At 42.1% G+C, this 17861-nt stretch overlaps 3 protein-coding genes across 5 annotated transcripts; 2 read left to right on the top strand and 1 right to left on the bottom strand.

The window, feature by feature from the left end:
- Nucleotides 1-95: 95 nt before the first annotated feature.
- Nucleotides 96-8471, bottom strand: CdGAPr (GTPase-activating protein CdGAPr). Of its 2 annotated transcripts, none has more exons than XM_065311205.1 (6): nucleotides 7964-8471; nucleotides 6496-6769; nucleotides 5603-6398; nucleotides 1750-5496; nucleotides 471-1658; nucleotides 96-384 (listed from the first exon to the last, which is right to left on the bottom strand). In XM_065311205.1, exons 2-5 carry the CDS (start codon nucleotides 6737-6739, stop codon nucleotides 1586-1588), a joined length of 4860 nt encoding a protein of 1619 aa, XP_065167277.1. In that variant the 5' UTR covers nucleotides 6740-6769; nucleotides 7964-8471; the 3' UTR covers nucleotides 96-384; nucleotides 471-1585. The 2 variants fall into 2 exon arrangements, with proteins under 2 accessions (XP_065167277.1, XP_065167268.1); XM_065311196.1 differs by lacking the exon at nucleotides 7964-8471 and adding an exon at nucleotides 6825-6955.
- Nucleotides 8472-8532: 61 nt separating this feature from the next.
- Nucleotides 8533-11828, top strand: dtr (defective transmitter release). The gene has a single exon (XM_065311216.1). The coding sequence runs from the start codon at nucleotides 8767-8769 to the stop codon at nucleotides 11779-11781; it is 3015 nt and encodes a 1004-aa protein (XP_065167288.1). The 5' UTR covers nucleotides 8533-8766; the 3' UTR covers nucleotides 11782-11828.
- A 113-nt stretch (nucleotides 11829-11941) lies between these two features.
- Gbeta13F (guanine nucleotide-binding protein subunit beta-1) lies at nucleotides 11942-17016 on the top strand. Of its 2 annotated transcripts, none has more exons than XM_065311328.1 (5): nucleotides 11942-12570; nucleotides 14394-14476; nucleotides 14799-15440; nucleotides 15509-15725; nucleotides 15796-17016. In XM_065311328.1, exons 2-5 carry the CDS (start codon nucleotides 14420-14422, stop codon nucleotides 15900-15902), a joined length of 1023 nt encoding a protein of 340 aa, XP_065167400.1. In that variant the 5' UTR covers nucleotides 11942-12570; nucleotides 14394-14419; the 3' UTR covers nucleotides 15903-17016. The 2 variants fall into 2 exon arrangements, with proteins under 2 accessions (XP_065167400.1, XP_065167406.1); XM_065311334.1 differs by lacking the exon at nucleotides 11942-12570 and adding an exon at nucleotides 12658-13052.
- The last annotated feature ends 845 nt before the right edge of the window (nucleotides 17017-17861 follow it).

Genomic DNA, 17861 nt, shown 5'->3' with positions numbered 1-17861 from the left:
TATTTTATTGAGGTTAACAACAATCGCACGTGAACATGCTCTTTCTATTTCCCCTATACAACCGATAGATGTCGCTACAATGTCCAAAATCATAATTTTCGAATAAAATATTTATTTCACAAATAATTACACATGACTGGCTACAAGATAAATTAATGAAACAACTTCTATCAGCTTTGGTGCATGCAGATGCCTTGTGCGGACAGATAATCACAATGTTCCACAACAATGCAGCTTCCTTCTTTGCTACTAGCAATTTTGTATGATGATCATGATAATGTGTGCAATTGGAATTAGGGACTGGGCACAAACAATTCCACGCCGTGGAATTCTTTTGCGAGAGTCACTCCCAATGCAAACATACTGATACTCTTCACAATAGACCTAAAACAATATACATTATTAAAATTTTGAGGTTAGAATCGTAAAAATGGTATTTTTTATTTATTCTTGGTTGATTTTTATCTTACCATTTAAATTCATCGTAATATAATCCTTTGACAAAGGATGCGATAGCGCCGGAACCTCCCTGAGCCATTTTCGATGAGTATTTGTTATTAACAGCTTCAAAATGGCGCAAAATCAATGCGGGATGCAGAATTATCAATTCTTGTCCTTGAAACTCGAAAACCCGACGTTTTTAGCGCTGCAATCGCTTGAAAATAATTTAAAATATTCTAAACTAATCCAAAATTGAAGCACTGATGTTTGACACCACAAATATGTCGCCTGAAAGCTTTCAAAGCGCAAACAAAACGCATCAAAACCAAAATCTAAATGCGCATGTTATTAACAAATAAATAAATCGCAAATTCCTTTGAAAATATCATACAGGTAGTGATACAACGTGTAAATATGTCAATAATATAATATCTCGTTACAATTTGTTTGCTTCTTCGTACAAGTATTGTGACTTTCATCCATCAGGTATGCGCTGCTCTCTAGACGCCTCTCTGGTCGCCATTACATAAATAATAATCGTAATAATGATAATAATAATAATATTAAACACGTAAACTAGTCAAAAAAAAGAAAAAAAATATGTTCAGTTCCATTTGCACGTTTCACGTTTTCACCGCAACTTCAACAATAACTCACTTAAAACTTAAAGTATGACTTAAATGACTATAAAATCCAAAGTGTAATACGCTAAATAATTACAACGGGATCCTACATATCCATCTGAATATCTACATCAACATTTTTGTCTCGCTTGTCTCTTGTGGGTTTGTTTCGCTACGGCAACCCTAAGTGTTGCGTTTAATTTGTGTGACTCTGAATCATGATACGTTGAAATAGTTTTTTTTAAATCTTAATCGTACGTAAATTTCTCTGTAGGCCTTTCTAGGCGAATTGTTTGTTATAAATATATTCGTATAAACGGAAGCCTCGTATTAGAAGTAATTATCGTCGTTGAATCGTTCAAGTTTCTACGTTGTGAAACGAATTATGTTCAAGTTTTAGTTTGGTTTTAGAGAAAGAGTGGAAAAGGCGCGCGTTATAAATATTTCTTTGATTATTTACTGCTAGTTTTAGAGAGGTTATATCTTTATCGTTTTGTCTTTTTGGTCAAATCCTGCAAGGGTTATTGCTGTGACTTGGATTCGAAGATTGCCTTCATGTCTTTTATGCAGTAGGATGTCGAACTTCTATCTTTCCTACAAAAAATAAACAAAAATTAATAAATAATAAACTTTAGTCACGACCATGACTAAAATGTCACTTCTCATGAAGAAAAAAAGTATTTACCTTGTTGGAGCAGGTTCAAAACTCCTTCTAGCTTGCTCAAAACTAGATTCTGTCAATTCACGCTCAATTGCCGCAGGTGGCGCTGTTGTAACCTTCTGCCTGCGACTAGAAACACTCCCCGGTCGCATCTCAACTTCCCCATCATTTTCAAAGATGGCCGTTCGTGCTTTAACCCCATTCGCCACCTTTTTCTCCGGAGAATTTGCAGTAGTATGAACAATTTGTGTTTCCATCACATTTAAACTCGCAACAACCGGTACAACAGCTTCCTCTTCCTTCGTGGGTGGTTTAAACACTTTCAATCGACTCAATAACACATCTTTATTCTCTTTGAAAGACTCCGATTTGTATTTATCATTGAAAAACTTCCGCCTCTCCTCTTTATACTTTTCAATCCTCTCTCTGTTCAGATTAACATTCACATCGTGCGGGACAACATGTGGTCCTATATCAGGATCATCCGGTAATTTCTTGGGTTTATTCAGAGTTTTCGGCAGAGTATTAGTTTTAAACCCACACATATTCTCATCGAGAGATTTACGTCTAAAAAGAGTACCATCTTCGTTTTGTGTGCTTGATTCACCATTGGTTTCTGCGTTGGTAGAAACCGGAAGTGCTGCGTTTTTCAAGAATTCCGTCTCGTCTAGACTACGCGTTGTTTTCTTCGATGCTTTGAGGTTCCTCGCGCGTATACACGGCGGTACAGGACGCGTGACATCCTGAACTTCAAATTTAGAAGTTAATTGTTTTACTTTCGGAGAGATTTTCACTTCCGGCGGTGGTAAAGGTGGTGATGGCGATGGTTCATCCACAGTTGACATTGTGATCGTCATCATGACATCCTCCTTTGACGCTGTCATCATTGCCACATCGATATCATTCAAATGTTCCGTTTCCGGTAGATTTATTACGTCTGTAGTGATTTGCACCTTGATCACATCATCATTGACGCTTTTTTCTACATCTGCTTCCAGGGAATCATTGGTAAACTCAATGGTTTCATAGTCGTTTGTTTCCAGACTATCAAAAGTTTCCGGTTCGGGGAATTTCGTGACTAAATTTTGTACTTCGACTTGCGTGTGCTCTGTTACATTTTCTACAATTTTTATTTCATCTTCATCAATGGAAGTAGAGTCTTCTTGTTCTTCCGGTTCAATTATCTCAATAACTTTGGCAACATCCACATTCTCATAACTTTCATCATTAGTATCAGTATCCTGATGTGTCAATGCAATAAACTCATTCAATTCATGCACAGACCTCCGGAAATACTTCACCTGTTGATACACATCATGATCCTGTTCATCTGCACCTTGCGGTGATTGTTTCCGCTTTTCCTGTGCCTGTAAACCTTGAACTTCTTCTACTACAGGACTAAACTCAATTAGGTCTTCCTCGGGTGGTCCTAGATAACTCTCTACATTCTCATTGTCACCATTAGAAGACATTCCTTCCGTGAAGTTAATATTCTCGTAATTCACCAGACAATTACTGGTATCATCTGATGAATTGGAACTTTTCACATTTTCATAGTGTCGATTCTCATCAACACCCTGTAGATCTTGTGTGTCTTGTGTATCGGTGATTAAATCCTCCGTTTCTACATGCGACCAATCACCGGATGTTGCCTTTGCTATCCGATCATAAGAATCCAACAATTCCGAAAGTGTGGTGTCACATTTCGGAAAACTATCTTCATCTTCATTCAGATTCAGATTTAGCGATGTACGATCATCTGTCTGGACACTTTCCAAAGCATCTAAAGATGTTGATAATAAATGCACATCACAATCATCCTCTTTCTGTAAATCATCGTGTATATCATTAATAGTGCTCATACTATTACTCATATTAGTCATAGACGCCGAAAAATCCATATCCAGATTCAAATTCAAATTCAAATTCGAAGATCGTGTACTTGCCGCTTGCAGAGGAAGATTCGCAGTCGAAGTCGGTATCTGCGCATCTTCCGCTTTCACCAGCACAGTCTCATAATTCGGCGATTGTGTAACCCTCTCATCAGTAAGAAAACTTTTCGTTTTCGTCGGGGATTTATACGTGATGCTTATCGTCGTGAGTACATTATCATAACTGGGACTCTTGGGTGATTTCGGAGTGGGGGTTAACGGGGTAGACGCAACGGAAGTCACCGGCGTCAACGGCGCAATGGCCTTAGAAAGATTACTCAAATACTGCGGACTTATATCACCAGGAGTAGTCCCCGTGCTAGATTCTAACAACTTATAAGTAGGACTTTGCGGTGTGGGTGATTGCGGTGTTCCAGCTGTGACAGTAGATGTAGAAGTCATCATCACCTGTGACAAACGTGAATCCCGTTTATTATAATCCCTCAGCTCTAAACACTGTGAATTTCTCGGACTTTTATTCCTGGGCCCTTCTGTTTGATGCACCTGGACAATGGTACTCCCACAAATCATCTCGGGAGTGTTACAGTCGATGAATTGTATATCACTCAATTGTTCCTCCAAACGTGTACGTTTACGACTTGCAGAGTCAGGACTTAGAATAACCCTTGGTTGTTTCTTTGGGGATGGATTCCCGCTGTTGTTACCGCTGCTAATGCGTATCCTTCGGGGTTGTACACGTGGGGATGACACCAGAGATTCATCTTCACTGAATATCCGCATTTCGGACTCTTCCAGATCAAAATTGACTTGGATCTCAGACAAATCCAGCAGGGATCCCTCCTGGGAGCTTTGTAAAGTGTCAAAGTAGCTGTCGTGTGATACACTTCGATTATGCCCGGGTGGTTTGGTGCATAACACATTCTGTAGCGGTGGGAGTTGATCAAGGTCACTTAAAGATTCCGCTGATTTCACAGTTCTCAAAACAATCTTCACTTCCGGTTTTGTATTACCATTCGTAGAAGAAGCATCAACTTGTTCTGTGTTGACTACATGATGAACTATCGTGGGTTTCTGCCTGTTGCGACTCTTCCCGAATAAACTCCTCCATCCCAATGGGGATCTTTTTGAATTCACGCGTTTCCGCATTGGTAGATCAATAATAGTATGATACTTTTTGGGTAGTGAGTCCGGCCCACCTCCGACTTCAATATACGCGTCCTTGTGATGCTTATTCCTCGCCTCCTCCAATGTGATGAGTTTCGTCGGCGTGGAGATCGCAAGGGATTTCGGCCGGCTGCGTTTCGGCGATGCGGCATTCAACAGCGCCGCCTGTTGCATCGCCGCGTCCAGATCGCTCACGTTCAGTTTGGCGTTGAGATTATCACAGAATATCAGGTCGGCGTAGCAGATGAGAAACTCGGTGACGACTGCTTGCACGCCAACACCCTGTAGGGCCGCCACGCCGCCCACTTCTAATTCAGCGCTGCGGAGTAAATTCGGCGCCCAGACAATGGCTACATTACGCACGGTCATTCCGGTACGGTCGCCATGTTTGGCTACCTTCGCCAAGTGTCGGGCGAGGTATTCAAGCGTGCGGTAATGCGGCGGGGGGAGTTTCTGTACAGCTTCGCGCATTTTTAACAAACGCTCATGGTCGTTATGGGTGTTACGCATGCTGGTACAACCCTGAACAGCCTGCACGAAGCTTTGATAGAGCTGGTACGTGCAGAGAGGGTTGGGTAATTCACGGAAGTACATTTTTAGTAGGGAAGCAACCGAGTGGATGTCCTGGAGGATGTCTTCGGTGAATAAATCAGGGATACGGTCTTCATCGAAAGCATTTCGTAGTTTTTGGATGTTGGAAGTAACTCCAGATAATCTAAAATGATTAATATTATATTAAAACATTTTAAGTATCAAGTGCGCTAAGTGGTACTTTATCCACGCTTCACCCGTGACTAAAGTGAAAAAAACATGTTACACACCTGTAAATCCCATCGACGATCCCATGCGTCTCAATAAACTCCGCGCAGCACTTCAAAACCGTCGGAATATCACTCCCTTCACCCAAATGCTCACCCAAATCACATCCAAAAACCCTCTCGCGTAAAATCCCACTCTGCTTCAACCTCCTGCGACTAGGCCGATTCAAAATAAAACTCCTAAAGAACGCAATCAACTTCCCATGTTTCCTCAACACAGGTTTAATTGGACTCAACGCTAATGACCCCACAACCGGCGCCGGCAGCGGCATATTCCTCGGTACTTTATCCCCGATAATATGCACACAGTGCTGCGGAAAGAATCCCACCTGGAAACCTCTCTTCCCCCTCCACCAAATCGACTCCCCAGGGCTGGCCATATCAATAACACTAATCATATCGCCAACTTCAAGATTCAACTCATCTCTTGCTTGTGATACATATCTACGTACACTGTATGCAGCTGCAACAGCCGGGGTATTAATCGATCGTGATTCCTCCGAGGGTACTAACAGACGATGCCCTTTGTTATCCATCTGCAGCCAGTTGAGCACCGGCCCGCAGTTTATACTATTATCCGCAATGGTTGTGAATCTTCGCAGGTATTTGACTAGGAGTGCTTCTTCCGCTTTTTCATTATCCAGTGATAGATCGGGTAGTTGTGAGATTTTCCGGTCGTAGATACATTGATGGAGTTGCGAGTCCAGCAGGCGGAAGTTTTCGAATGTGCGTTGGAGCAGCCAGCACTCATCACCGGATGTCACTTGCACCATGTACCATTCACCGTCTTCATCTTGCGCTAAACATGATTATATTATGAGTGAATATATAGTAGAGTATTGAGGACTAATTGGATTTATTCCCATTCGTATTGATTTTATTCTTTTGACACTTACTGTGTTGCGAGTGTAGTGATCGCTCCATGTTGGCTTGAATGCTGACGGCGATCGCCGGCAGCTGCACGCGTTCGTAGTGAAAGTGCGCGCACTCCTCCAGTTTGGGAAAGCGGCATGTTTCGTTGTGGCCGGCGTCGACCAGCGATGACGGGCCGCTGACCATACCAACGGCACCGGCGCCTCCACCAATTCCACTACCACCACTACTACATCCTGTATCGCTTGTATTATTTGCCAAGTGCATTGTATCAGCGATGTCTTCAGTGCATCCCACCTTAAAACAAACATTAAAATTATTAATGGAATAATAAATTATTAATTAAACATACTGCACACTCTGCAATACCACTAAGCACACGCTTCATCATTAATATTAGATATTTAGTGTTTATTTATTTATTTATATAAGATTTAATCACATTGTGATTGTGTTGAGGTTAGAAAAAGTGAAAACGTCCGAGTCTGAGGGCGAGTGGCCTGGGCAGATCGATGTGTGGTGTAGAGTGGCGGCAGCAGCAGGCGCCGCCTCCAATTCAGTGCGCACATCTCCGTAGATTATAAATACACGCGTAATAAATGTTTATATGCGTAATGTTTACATTTTACACCATAAAATAAAAAAAAATCAAAGTAAATCTCATAAATTTACTCAAAAATATCAAAAAAATCAAAAACAAAAAAGAGTAGGGATGAAATTAGGTCACGACCTGATTATTCATCTGCAGGATAACATTTTGGGGCGTAACACCACATAATAAACACTCTGTATATTAAAACATCTTGGTTTTTTGCGTGGAAAACCAAACATCTGTTATTAATTTAATTTTTTCATATTTATATCTATCGTTTGTCATCTGTTGGAGTAAAACACTTGAAACTTCGTTTATAATAATTCCTCTACACTCTACACAAGTTAATAACCCCACGAGTGTTGCATGCAAAGAATTGTCATCAAAAGCACACAGAAAAAATCGCGCGCGTATACAGAATGTAAACTCGCTCATTATTTATATTTAGATGCGGATCGTTGGTTGACAGATGTCAACGGTATTTTTAACATGTTTGACACGAAACCACGCTACTAACAAGATCGTTAAAAATCATCGCGAGCACAAACAAAAGATTTCCTATATATGCTAATTTAGTATTTAACACAAGTAACGGATTATCGTACATGTTACATGTTACATGCTTGCATTTGTCATGCATATTGCATACTCATTACGCATTTCCACGCATATCTTATCTTCGCATTTATTCCAATTAATCTATCTAAGAAATGGCATACGATGCACAACACTCTGTATGTGTTGTGTCCGCTCGTGTAAACTAGTAACGGTTGTTCGCGAACGTAACGTGTTCGTAATTTTCATTCATATTCATTTGCCACCAAACGCTCCGCTGCACCTTGGCGTTTATTTTCTGGAGTTTATTTATTTGTCCTTCGAATTAACGTAATTTTACTCACCTTGCTTAAAAATTAATCAGTCTGTGATTGAATGAAGAAAATTCGTTGTGTTTATGATGCGATTAGGTTGATTTTTCGCATTTTGTCCCATCGCACCACGAGCGACACACACGCACAGACAACATTTTCACCGTCGTCCGTCGCTCCTCCCGAGAGAGCGTCGGGATTGTTTTTGTTGTCGAGATGACAAAATCCAGTCCCCAGCAGCAGCGTGAATCACGCCGATTGATGATTATCACTTGATTTTATTTTATTTTATCTTCGCCTGCGGTTTATGTATTGATGGTTTGAGAAGCACGATGCGTGATTATGTAGCCGACGTACGCCATTATAATACCGTCTGGTTGTTGGCCGCTCTGTCAGGCGGCGGACTCGGCGAAGCCAGGAGCAACGCAAGAGAGGCTCGGCTTGCTCATTCGTTGGCAACGGTTTTACTGCATTGCACACAACACCACACGACCGGGCTACCAGCACCAGGGCAACGACAACCTCTCTTCTTTGCGATTGGGGGAAATGCGTGTGTTTACTGCGCTAGTGCATTCGGAATCAGGCTAGGTTGTGACATGTGGCGACATCTAGGAAATGTTATTCCCTATAAAAGAACTAAAGCTTAAAAGCTAAACATTTGAATAAATTTAGTGTAAAAACACTGAAAAACAACTTAAAAAGTATAAAAATACGTAAAACAGATAAAAATCTAGACGCAGAGTGTTTGTTTTTAATTGTCCAAGGTAACCATCTTGTTTTATTTGTTTGTTTGATCGATTTCTAAACATAATCATACATTTATTACAACTATCATCATGGTACGTGATAAACTGGACTCTGAAGATCCTTCCCGTTATCCCCGGATGACGAAGGAGTTCATCCTTAAGCACTGCAAGGAACAGAAACTCTATACAACACCATATCTCAACGATGTTTTGTATCTGCACTTCAAAGGCTTCTCGACGATTGAAAATCTTGAAGAATACACCGGGTTGAAGTGTCTCTGGTTGGAAAACAATGGTATACGCCAGATATCTGGTTTGGACCACCAGCAGAACCTCCGTTGTCTATTTCTGCATAATAATATAATCAAAAAGATTGAAAATTTGGAGGCGTTGCGTATTCTGGACACTTTGAATCTGTCACATAACTTTGTGAAGAAGATTGAGAATCTCTCCGGGTTGAAACAACTGCATACCTTGAATCTGGGACATAATCATATTGAAAATCTAGAGGATTTTGAAGATTTGGTTAATTATGATGAGTTATCCTGTTTGGATTTGAGTAATAATCATATAGATGAACCGTTGATTCTTCAAGTAGTGGGTAAAATGAAGAATCTGCGGGTTTTGAATCTGATGGGGAATCCGGTGATAAGAAAAGTGGCTTGTTATAGAAAGATGATGATTCTGAGTTGTAAGCAGTTGACGTATTTGGATGATAGGCCTGTGTTTCCGAAGGATAGGGCGTGTGCTGAAGCATGGGAGCGTGGAGGTGTGGAGGAGGAAAAGGCCGAGAGGTTGAGGTGGTCTCAGAGGGAACAGCAGAGGATTATGGATTCTGTTAATGGGTTGATTAGGATTCGTGATGAGAATATTGCAAAGAGGCAGAATAGGGAGAATTTAGCTATTGGGGAGATAGGTAATCAAGAACTGGTATTACCAATTGAAGAAGAAGAAGGACATGAAAATAATGAAGAAAATGAAGAAGGTGATTTAGTTCCTATACGTCCAGGGAATTATTATGAAGGATTAGAAGAAAGGGTTCAAAATAGAGAAGAACAAAGAGAAAGATTAGAAGTAAATGAAGAAGAATATGATTATGGAAGACAAGGACATGAACCTGAGGTTAATGTTGAGGATGAGGTTGAAAATGAAGATGATGATAATTGTTTCATGCGTGATCGTAATCAGGATATAGATGTTTCTGGTTACAGAGAATGTATTTTTGATTTTGATCCAAGGAGTCAACGAAGATATCAAAGAGAACATAATAGTAGGAATCTTGTTCAGGAAATTGAAGAAATTGATACTCCTGAAGTTAAAATAACAGAAAAATCTGAAGTCATTGAAGAAGATGTTTTTGATTTGATGAATTTTGATCTGGAAGGATTATTTTGTGAAGATTCTGTTGAAGAAACTAAAGAAGTTGTTAAGAATGATGTTAAAGCAACTAAAGAACGTTTGAATGCACATAAACAAGATATTTATGCGACTATGCATCAAGAATTGGATGATTATGCTTCAAATATCAATGAAAAATTGAAGAATGATGAAGAAACTTCTTCGGTTATGTTTGATAAACTCAGTTTATTATTTGAACAAGGAGGTTTGATGCAGTCTGGTTCCAGTGGGGTTAAAGTAGGAGAAAATGAAGAAAATGAAGAGAAAATACAGCAGGAAGAGAAGAAGATTGAGTTGATTGAAGTTATTAATGAAGAGTTTTCTAAATTGGCTATAAATGATTTAGGAAATTTCAAAAATGAAGAAAAACAAGAAGAAAGTGAAGAACAAGAAGAAATACAAGAGGAAGAAGGAAAAGAAGAAGAAAATAACGATGTAGAATATTTACTGAAGAAGAAAACTGATACAAATCTCAAGTTTTTGGAGAAACTAGCAAATATCGATGATTTCCCACAGGAAATGATTGATTCCCTCGACAAAGACAAATTCCTCTCAGAATGTAAAGCCAGAAAGATAAAAATATCAAAAGAAGAAACAAATCAATACGAAGAAAAGGAGCAAGAAGACGAAAAGGTGGAAATCATCGATGATATCAACGATTATCTACCAGAAGAACTCAAAATATCCAATGAAGAACCTCCCTTAATCACAGAAACACAAAAATTGAACTACAATCAATACTCTCAAGAAGAAAATGATTTCAAAGCACAAATGCAATGGATTCCGAAGAAACACGATTATCTCTCTCAATCTTTATCAAGAAGAACACAAAAACTACAAGAATTACACCCGGATAACACAGAAACCAAAAAAGAAGAAACCGAAGAACGTGGAGATCAATTTTATGACAAATTAGACCTACAACATAAAGATGCAGAATTCATATTTGATTCTATTGATGCAGAAGACACTGAAGATGAAACATTAGATCCACAAATATTAAACCGTGAAATAATCAACAAATCTGACGAAAAACCTAAACCCACGCATGAATTACCCGCAGATGACGAGATACGTGACCTGTTAAAATGGCAACTACCGAAAACTACTCATCAACATGTTGTTTTACCTCCACGAAGAAATAAATACCGCCCGGAGGAAAACTTTGAAAGTGGTGATCAACATTTTGCTAAAATGTTAATAAAACCAGAGGAAAAAATTAAAGAACCATCATTACAGAATAACATAGATCAAGTTTCCAAACAGATTGTTGATCAAGCTTTAGAAATGGCTTCATCTTCAGAGCTTTCATTGATTAGTCATGAAGAAAAGTTAAAAGATGAAGAAACCAATGCGTATTTAGCTGTAACGAAGATTTCTGCACTGCGGGGAGATATCAAAGCATATTCAGAGAGTTTTGATGAGTTTAAGAAGACATTTCATGTTGATTACGATGCTTTGATACAGAAATACACGCAGAATTTGAAGAAGAATCCAAAGTTGGAGGAAATGTTTGTGGAGTTTAAAAAGAAGAAACATGGCGGACGGTTAACACCGGAAGATCGCGAGTATTTGATTGGATTGATTGAAAGGAATAAACAAGTTGAAGAAGTTGAAGAAAGTGAAGATAATGGATATGAAATAATTGAAGCACCGAAGACGGCCATTTGCAGTCTGGAAATGCGTCTTGCAAAAGAAGAAGACTAGAAAACATGTAGATTCGTAGAGATGAGTGAATAAAGTTTTCAATGTAAGATGGCGTTGTTGTTGTGGTGGTGGTGGTTACTACTTGGGTATGTAGATGATAGATGGGGTGTTTGCGACGGCGCTGACGTCACGACGTCGATTCGGGGTCCACAATCGTTAGCGCAAGGACACCGGCCGATTCTCGCGCACCGCACCCATAGTACGACGTATACGAGAGACCCGAGAGTCCGACACCGAATCGAAACGGCGTGAGCACGCAGCGCGAAGCAAGAGAGCAGACCAGCCACCAGAGCAGCAGCAGTCGTCGTGGTAGTCGTCCTGGTGCTTGGCGTGCGCGTTCCCCGGAGTGTGAGCTGTGTGTGCGTGTGTGGTGCGATCGCGAGAGAAGGGTGATCCGCAGCAGCAAACCAGCAGCAACCAGCAGCAGCAGGTCGTGCGTGCGTGCGTGCCGACGACGACGACGAGGGGCCACGGGGTGGAAGTGTGTGCAGCAGCGCGGCGCAGGCAGCGAACAACGGCGGAGGAGCACCTCTATGCGCCACACCGACGACGAGATCCACAGCCGAGTCAGGTGGTGAGAGACACCCTCACGGCTCCGATGTCATTCGTTAGCCTCCGGCCGCTGCGTGATTTCCTTGGGTAGGGAATCGCCCCACGCACGAGGATTGCCAGCCGCTGGGATAACAAGATTGCTGGCGAACGAGGAGCGCTCGTCGTAGTTGTTAGCCGATTAGCAGCGCCGCTGGTAGCTAGCTGATAGTGTTTTGTTTATTTCATCATCGAAACGAAGTGAGTACACAGCGTACATAGTTGAAAGAAAATCCAATCGTGTAATATCACATCACATCACATCAGTGAAAAAGGGTCCGGCAGGACGCAGGATAGGGGAGTTGAGTTAGAGAGTAGAGAGTTGGTTGTTAGCGCCAAAATTTGGCAACGCCGCGCCGCGCGGATGAACCAAGTCTCTCGCAAGTCGCGTTCTATCGTGGGTTGTGTGTGGCAACGTCGCGATTCGCGATTCTGTCGAGGGGGAAGCTAGGAAACGAGCGAACGCGAACGCGCACGGGATATATTACATCGTCGTGTTCGTGTCGGCGGCCGCGAACGGGGTGCGTACCATTTTTTACTCGCTGTCGGCAAAAATTAATATAAAATAAAATAATAATAAAAATGTTTGACTAGAAAATAATTTTCTAGAATTTAGTGTGATTAATACGTAGTATAAGTGCATCACACTGCCTCACACCCAATGGTCGGGCGGTCATCCACAGGTTAGATCAACATTTCAGTTGAGTGGTAGATTTATGTATGCTGGTTGAATGTGTGTGTGGTGTGACAGGTGCACACACAAACGCGCACCCGATGCGGCGGATGTGTCGGAGCGGCAGCGGCGGCAATATGGCCGCCCTCCGTGCGCTAGCGCTGCGCTGTTTATACTCGAATCATCATCATCATCATCATGTCTAACGTAAACACTTTCACACTCGCCATGTTATGCTTGATCAAGCATAGTATAAAATAAATTTATATATAAAAATTTATTAGAACTTACTCGCGTTGTGTATGCATGCGTGTTTGTAAATTTAATAATAGCACATTCAATTTTATTCAATTGTTTCTCTGTTGATGATGGAGAAAGGGGGAAAACAATTGAATGAATGACAGGCGATACGCTCGTAGAGTGTATACGTCGATAATGGTGTGAGCAGTTTGACGTTGAAGATAACAGCGGATGTTCATGGCACATATCGAAGTGCATACGACTTCCGGAATAAGCGCCATTATTATAACCTTAAAATGGTTTAATAGTTGCGTTTAAAAAATGAAGTTTTGTGGAGCGTGTGCACGGCATGTGTTTCCGCTAGCCGGTGTTTTAGGGGTGGGAGGATGAAGATGCGTGGAGTGGGGGTATAGCGGTAGGTGTGTCGCGCCGGCCACCGCAAATATTTTCGTGTGTTTAGCGCGCGAGCGTTTAAATTAATTTCTACAAACGAATGAAGGAAATTCAACGTGACAGGTGGCTGGCTATGCAAGTTTTTATATTTTAATAATATAGAAATATTAGTGTAGATAAAACAAATTGTTTGCATAGATATTTATTGAAATCAAGTAAATTGAATTTTGTGTGATAAAACACGTTGGAGTTAACAAAATGTGGGTTTTTAGCTTGTATTCTGAATAATAAGTATGGAAAGTTAAGTAAGGTGTGAATCAGACCGCGCGCGTTCGAAATGTTTGCGCAAAGATTTCGCGCTGTCGTCGTTTTTGGTCGTCGCGGGAGTGTTTTGTCGTAATTTCACACACCGCAGACTTCCGTCATTGGGATGGGCCACGCGTTTATTACGCACGCAGACACATATGAATAACAATCAGTTCCACACAAGAAACTTTCGAGTTAGTTTAGTTTATATATTAATCAACAGACGAAAGAATTAAACATAAAAATAAATCCGTGTGTTTATCTATCGCGTATCGAGTGATAAGCATGAGTAAACTAAGATTACTCAGTTGAAAAGTTGAAAAACCAGTGTTGTGATTGAATGTTGGTGGTTTAAAGCGATGTGTTTGTAGAAGTTTGTTTTAATTTTTGGTGTTTTTCTCTCTTTGTGTAGGTGTTTAGCGAGTCGGGCACATCAGTATGAACGAATTGGATTCACTTAGACAAGAAGCGGAAACACTCAAAAATGCTATCAGAGTAAGTAGTAGTGAGATGCAATATTTGTGACGTGGATTAAAAAAATGGGCGGATTGTGTCGCGCGAGTCGCGAGTACAACAAGTGTCGGCGGCGGGCAGGAAACAGAGGGCGAGCAGGCGCGCCTCGCACGCACACCCTGTGTGAGTGCGGCGGCGGCGGCGGCGGCGTCTATTGATCCGGGGGTTCCGGCGGACACTAAACTCACTGCGCGATGTCTCGCTCTCTCTTTCCATCCCTTTACCCCCACCACTTTATTATTATATATATATACTCCACTGAGTGTACTACCGTCGAATGTTACTTGATGATGATTCTTTTTAGGATGCACGAAAAGCAGCGTGCGACACATCGCTGGTGCAGGCGACGTCGACGCTCGACGCCATCGGACGCGTGCAGATGCGCACGCGGCGCACGCTGCGCGGCCACCTGGCCAAGATCTACGCGATGCACTGGGGCAGCGACTCGCGCAACCTGGTGTCGGCGTCGCAGGACGGCAAGCTGATCGTGTGGGACAGCCACACCACGAACAAGGTGCACGCCATCCCGCTGCGCTCGTCGTGGGTGATGACGTGCGCGTACGCGCCCTCCGGCAATTTTGTCGCGTGCGGCGGCCTGGACAACATCTGCTCCATCTACAGTCTGAAGACGCGCGAGGGCAATGTGCGCGTGTCGCGCGAGCTGCCCGGCCACACCGGCTACCTCTCCTGCTGCCGCTTCATCGACGATAATCAGATCGTCACCAGCTCGGGTGATATGAGCTGCGCGCTCTGGGACATCGAGACCGGCCAGCAGACGACGTCCTTCCTCGGCCACACCGGCGACGTGATGTCGCTGTCGCTCTCGCCCGACTTTCGCACGTTCGTCTCGGGCGCGTGCGACGCCTCCGCCAAGTTGTGGGATGTGCGCGAGGGGCTCTGCAAGCAGACGTTCCCTGGACATGAGTCGGACATAAATGCCGTCACGGTAATTATATATTATATTTGATTTATTTATTTATTTATTTTTGTTATGTAATATGTTGGTGTTTGTAGTTTTTCCCGAACGGCTATGCCTTCGCAACGGGCAGCGACGACGCGACGTGTCGTCTCTTCGACGTGCGCGCCGATCAGGAGCTGGCGATGTACAGCCACGACAACATCATCTGCGGCATCACCAGCGTCGCGTTCAGCAAGTCCGGCCGCCTTCTGCTCGCCGGCTACGACGACTTTAACTGCAATGTTTGGGATTCCATGAAAACCGAACGAGCAGGTAAACACATACCAACCTAACCTCAATTTAAATCCATTATTATTATTATTCACCATATAATATATGTTAGGTATTCTCGCTGGTCACGACAATCGAGTGAGTTGTCTGGGCGTCACCGACAACGGCATGGCGGTCGGCACCGGCTCGTGGGACAGCTTCCTGCGCATCTGGAACTAAGCGGGTCACACAAACGCCCCCATTCACCGCACACCACCTCCACTCCACTCCCCCCCAACAAAAGCAGCAGCACACACCCTCCGCCGCCGCCGCACACCGAGATTCGACATTTTTCTAGGCGCGCTGATAGTAGGCAAAATCAACCACCGGGCAGGATTAATTAAGGCTATACAGAGATAACAGACAGACAGACACGTAAGATTCAGATGCTGGAACAGGCGGGACAGGATACACGGAGGAGATAATATAAAAAAGAGGAGAGGAGGAGGAAACAAAAACTATTAAGATACCAAAAATATTATTAAAAATACGACAACCGACCGACAGACAGCAGCACAATGCGCGCGCGCTTGCGCAATGCAATGCAAAGCAAAGCGAAACACAAAACAAACTACAGACGAAAATTGATCGGTTGTCATCATCGTGTTCTTCTCTTGAGTTATGTTTACCCCCACTCCACCACCCTACAAACCCGAGAAAAACACCAAAAGCTGGTTTTTAATTGTTTTGTTTTTTTTATAGGTTTTTTTTTTGTGTGTGTATGTGAAGTGTTTGATTTCGTTTTTAATCTTTTTAGTTTTTACCGAGAAACGAGTTACAAGGAAACGATTGCTAGCATTTTGTGTCGTCGTTGTCGTTATCATTTACTATATTCGTGTCGTCGTCGTTACTGTTTTATAATCTTAAACAACGTTCAGAGAATGAAAATGAAAAGAAATTGAAGTCTAACCTATAGAGGAGTTAGGTGATTATGAATTTGCTATCTTATCCCATCAATAAGTAATAGCTTTATATTTATAAGTCGTTTTTAGTCGTTATTATACTATTATTATTATGATTTTAATTTATGATGAGCGCGCTCACCGAAAGCATTTTCATGCGAGCATGCGAACACACAAAATACATACATACACATTATACACGTGCCATATGCGCACGCACACTTATTCTCGCTTTTATTTCCGTGAATGTTCCGCGCGCGCGCGTTTGTCACACGAGCGCCATCTTGCGATGGAAAAACAGTCGAGCATTTATTTGAACTGCTATTATTATCCGAGATTTCATGCGAAAAGTGGAAAATAACCAATAAAAACTACATAAATGTCTTAATTAATTTTATTACGTTTATTATTATTATTATTATTAAGCTTTTATTGTTTTTGTTTAATATTTGTGTAAATTGACAGCCGATGAATTTTTCGCAGCGAAGGTGTGTGAAAAACTTAATATTTGTGACTTGTTTCCCCGGTGCGCATGTGTGACTTTGTGTTCAGCGGCCGCGCGTTTGGCACACCGCCGGCACACGAAAAAGCGCTTCTAATTAAGAAAATTTAACCCATGGAGTCCGTGGGGTACAAACGCGCGGCTTTTCTCGCTATCAACCGAAACAAGATGAAAAAAAAAACGCACTGCGAAACATCTCACTAGGGCTCATAAGTTTTCCGCCACACTTTTTGAAGTTGTTGTTGTTGGAGATGCGCGTGCGCGCAGCTTGCTGCTGTGGCGGCCATGATGTACGATTGGTGTCGGATACACACACGTCATTAGCGTTAATTCATAGCGGGTGTAACAAATAAGCAAAACATGCAGGAACATAATTATAATAAAACGCAACACACACTCTACTACTCCACTAATCCCCTCGGGCACAAAGCGAAACAGATCCCATACACTTACACACACATAAACACCTAACACGCATGCGCGCGCGCGGTTGTAAGTCATGGCGTCCATGATGCCGACACGCAACCCACCACACACACTGAAACACACACATATAATAAGATATATTCGGTTTTTATATCGCGTACTTAACTACAACTACGAGTAATTAATTAAAGACGATGGGGGAAACAAAACATCACGTAACTTATCCTAACCTTACTTTAATATTGATAGTGACACACACATGTACTACACACGCCGGACACGCCCTCTTACAGTCTCACAAGTCAAACA

This window comes from Atheta coriaria, unplaced genomic scaffold, assembly GCF_025399875.1.
Source record: "Atheta coriaria isolate IRGN ID8LTWV9N9 unplaced genomic scaffold, Caltech_Dcor_3.1 hic_scaffold_2_pilon, whole genome shotgun sequence".
Taxonomy (NCBI): domain Eukaryota; kingdom Metazoa; phylum Arthropoda; class Insecta; order Coleoptera; family Staphylinidae; genus Dalotia; species Dalotia coriaria.
The sequence above is the reverse complement of the archived record's forward strand: the minus strand, read 5'-3'. Positions and strand labels throughout refer to the sequence as shown.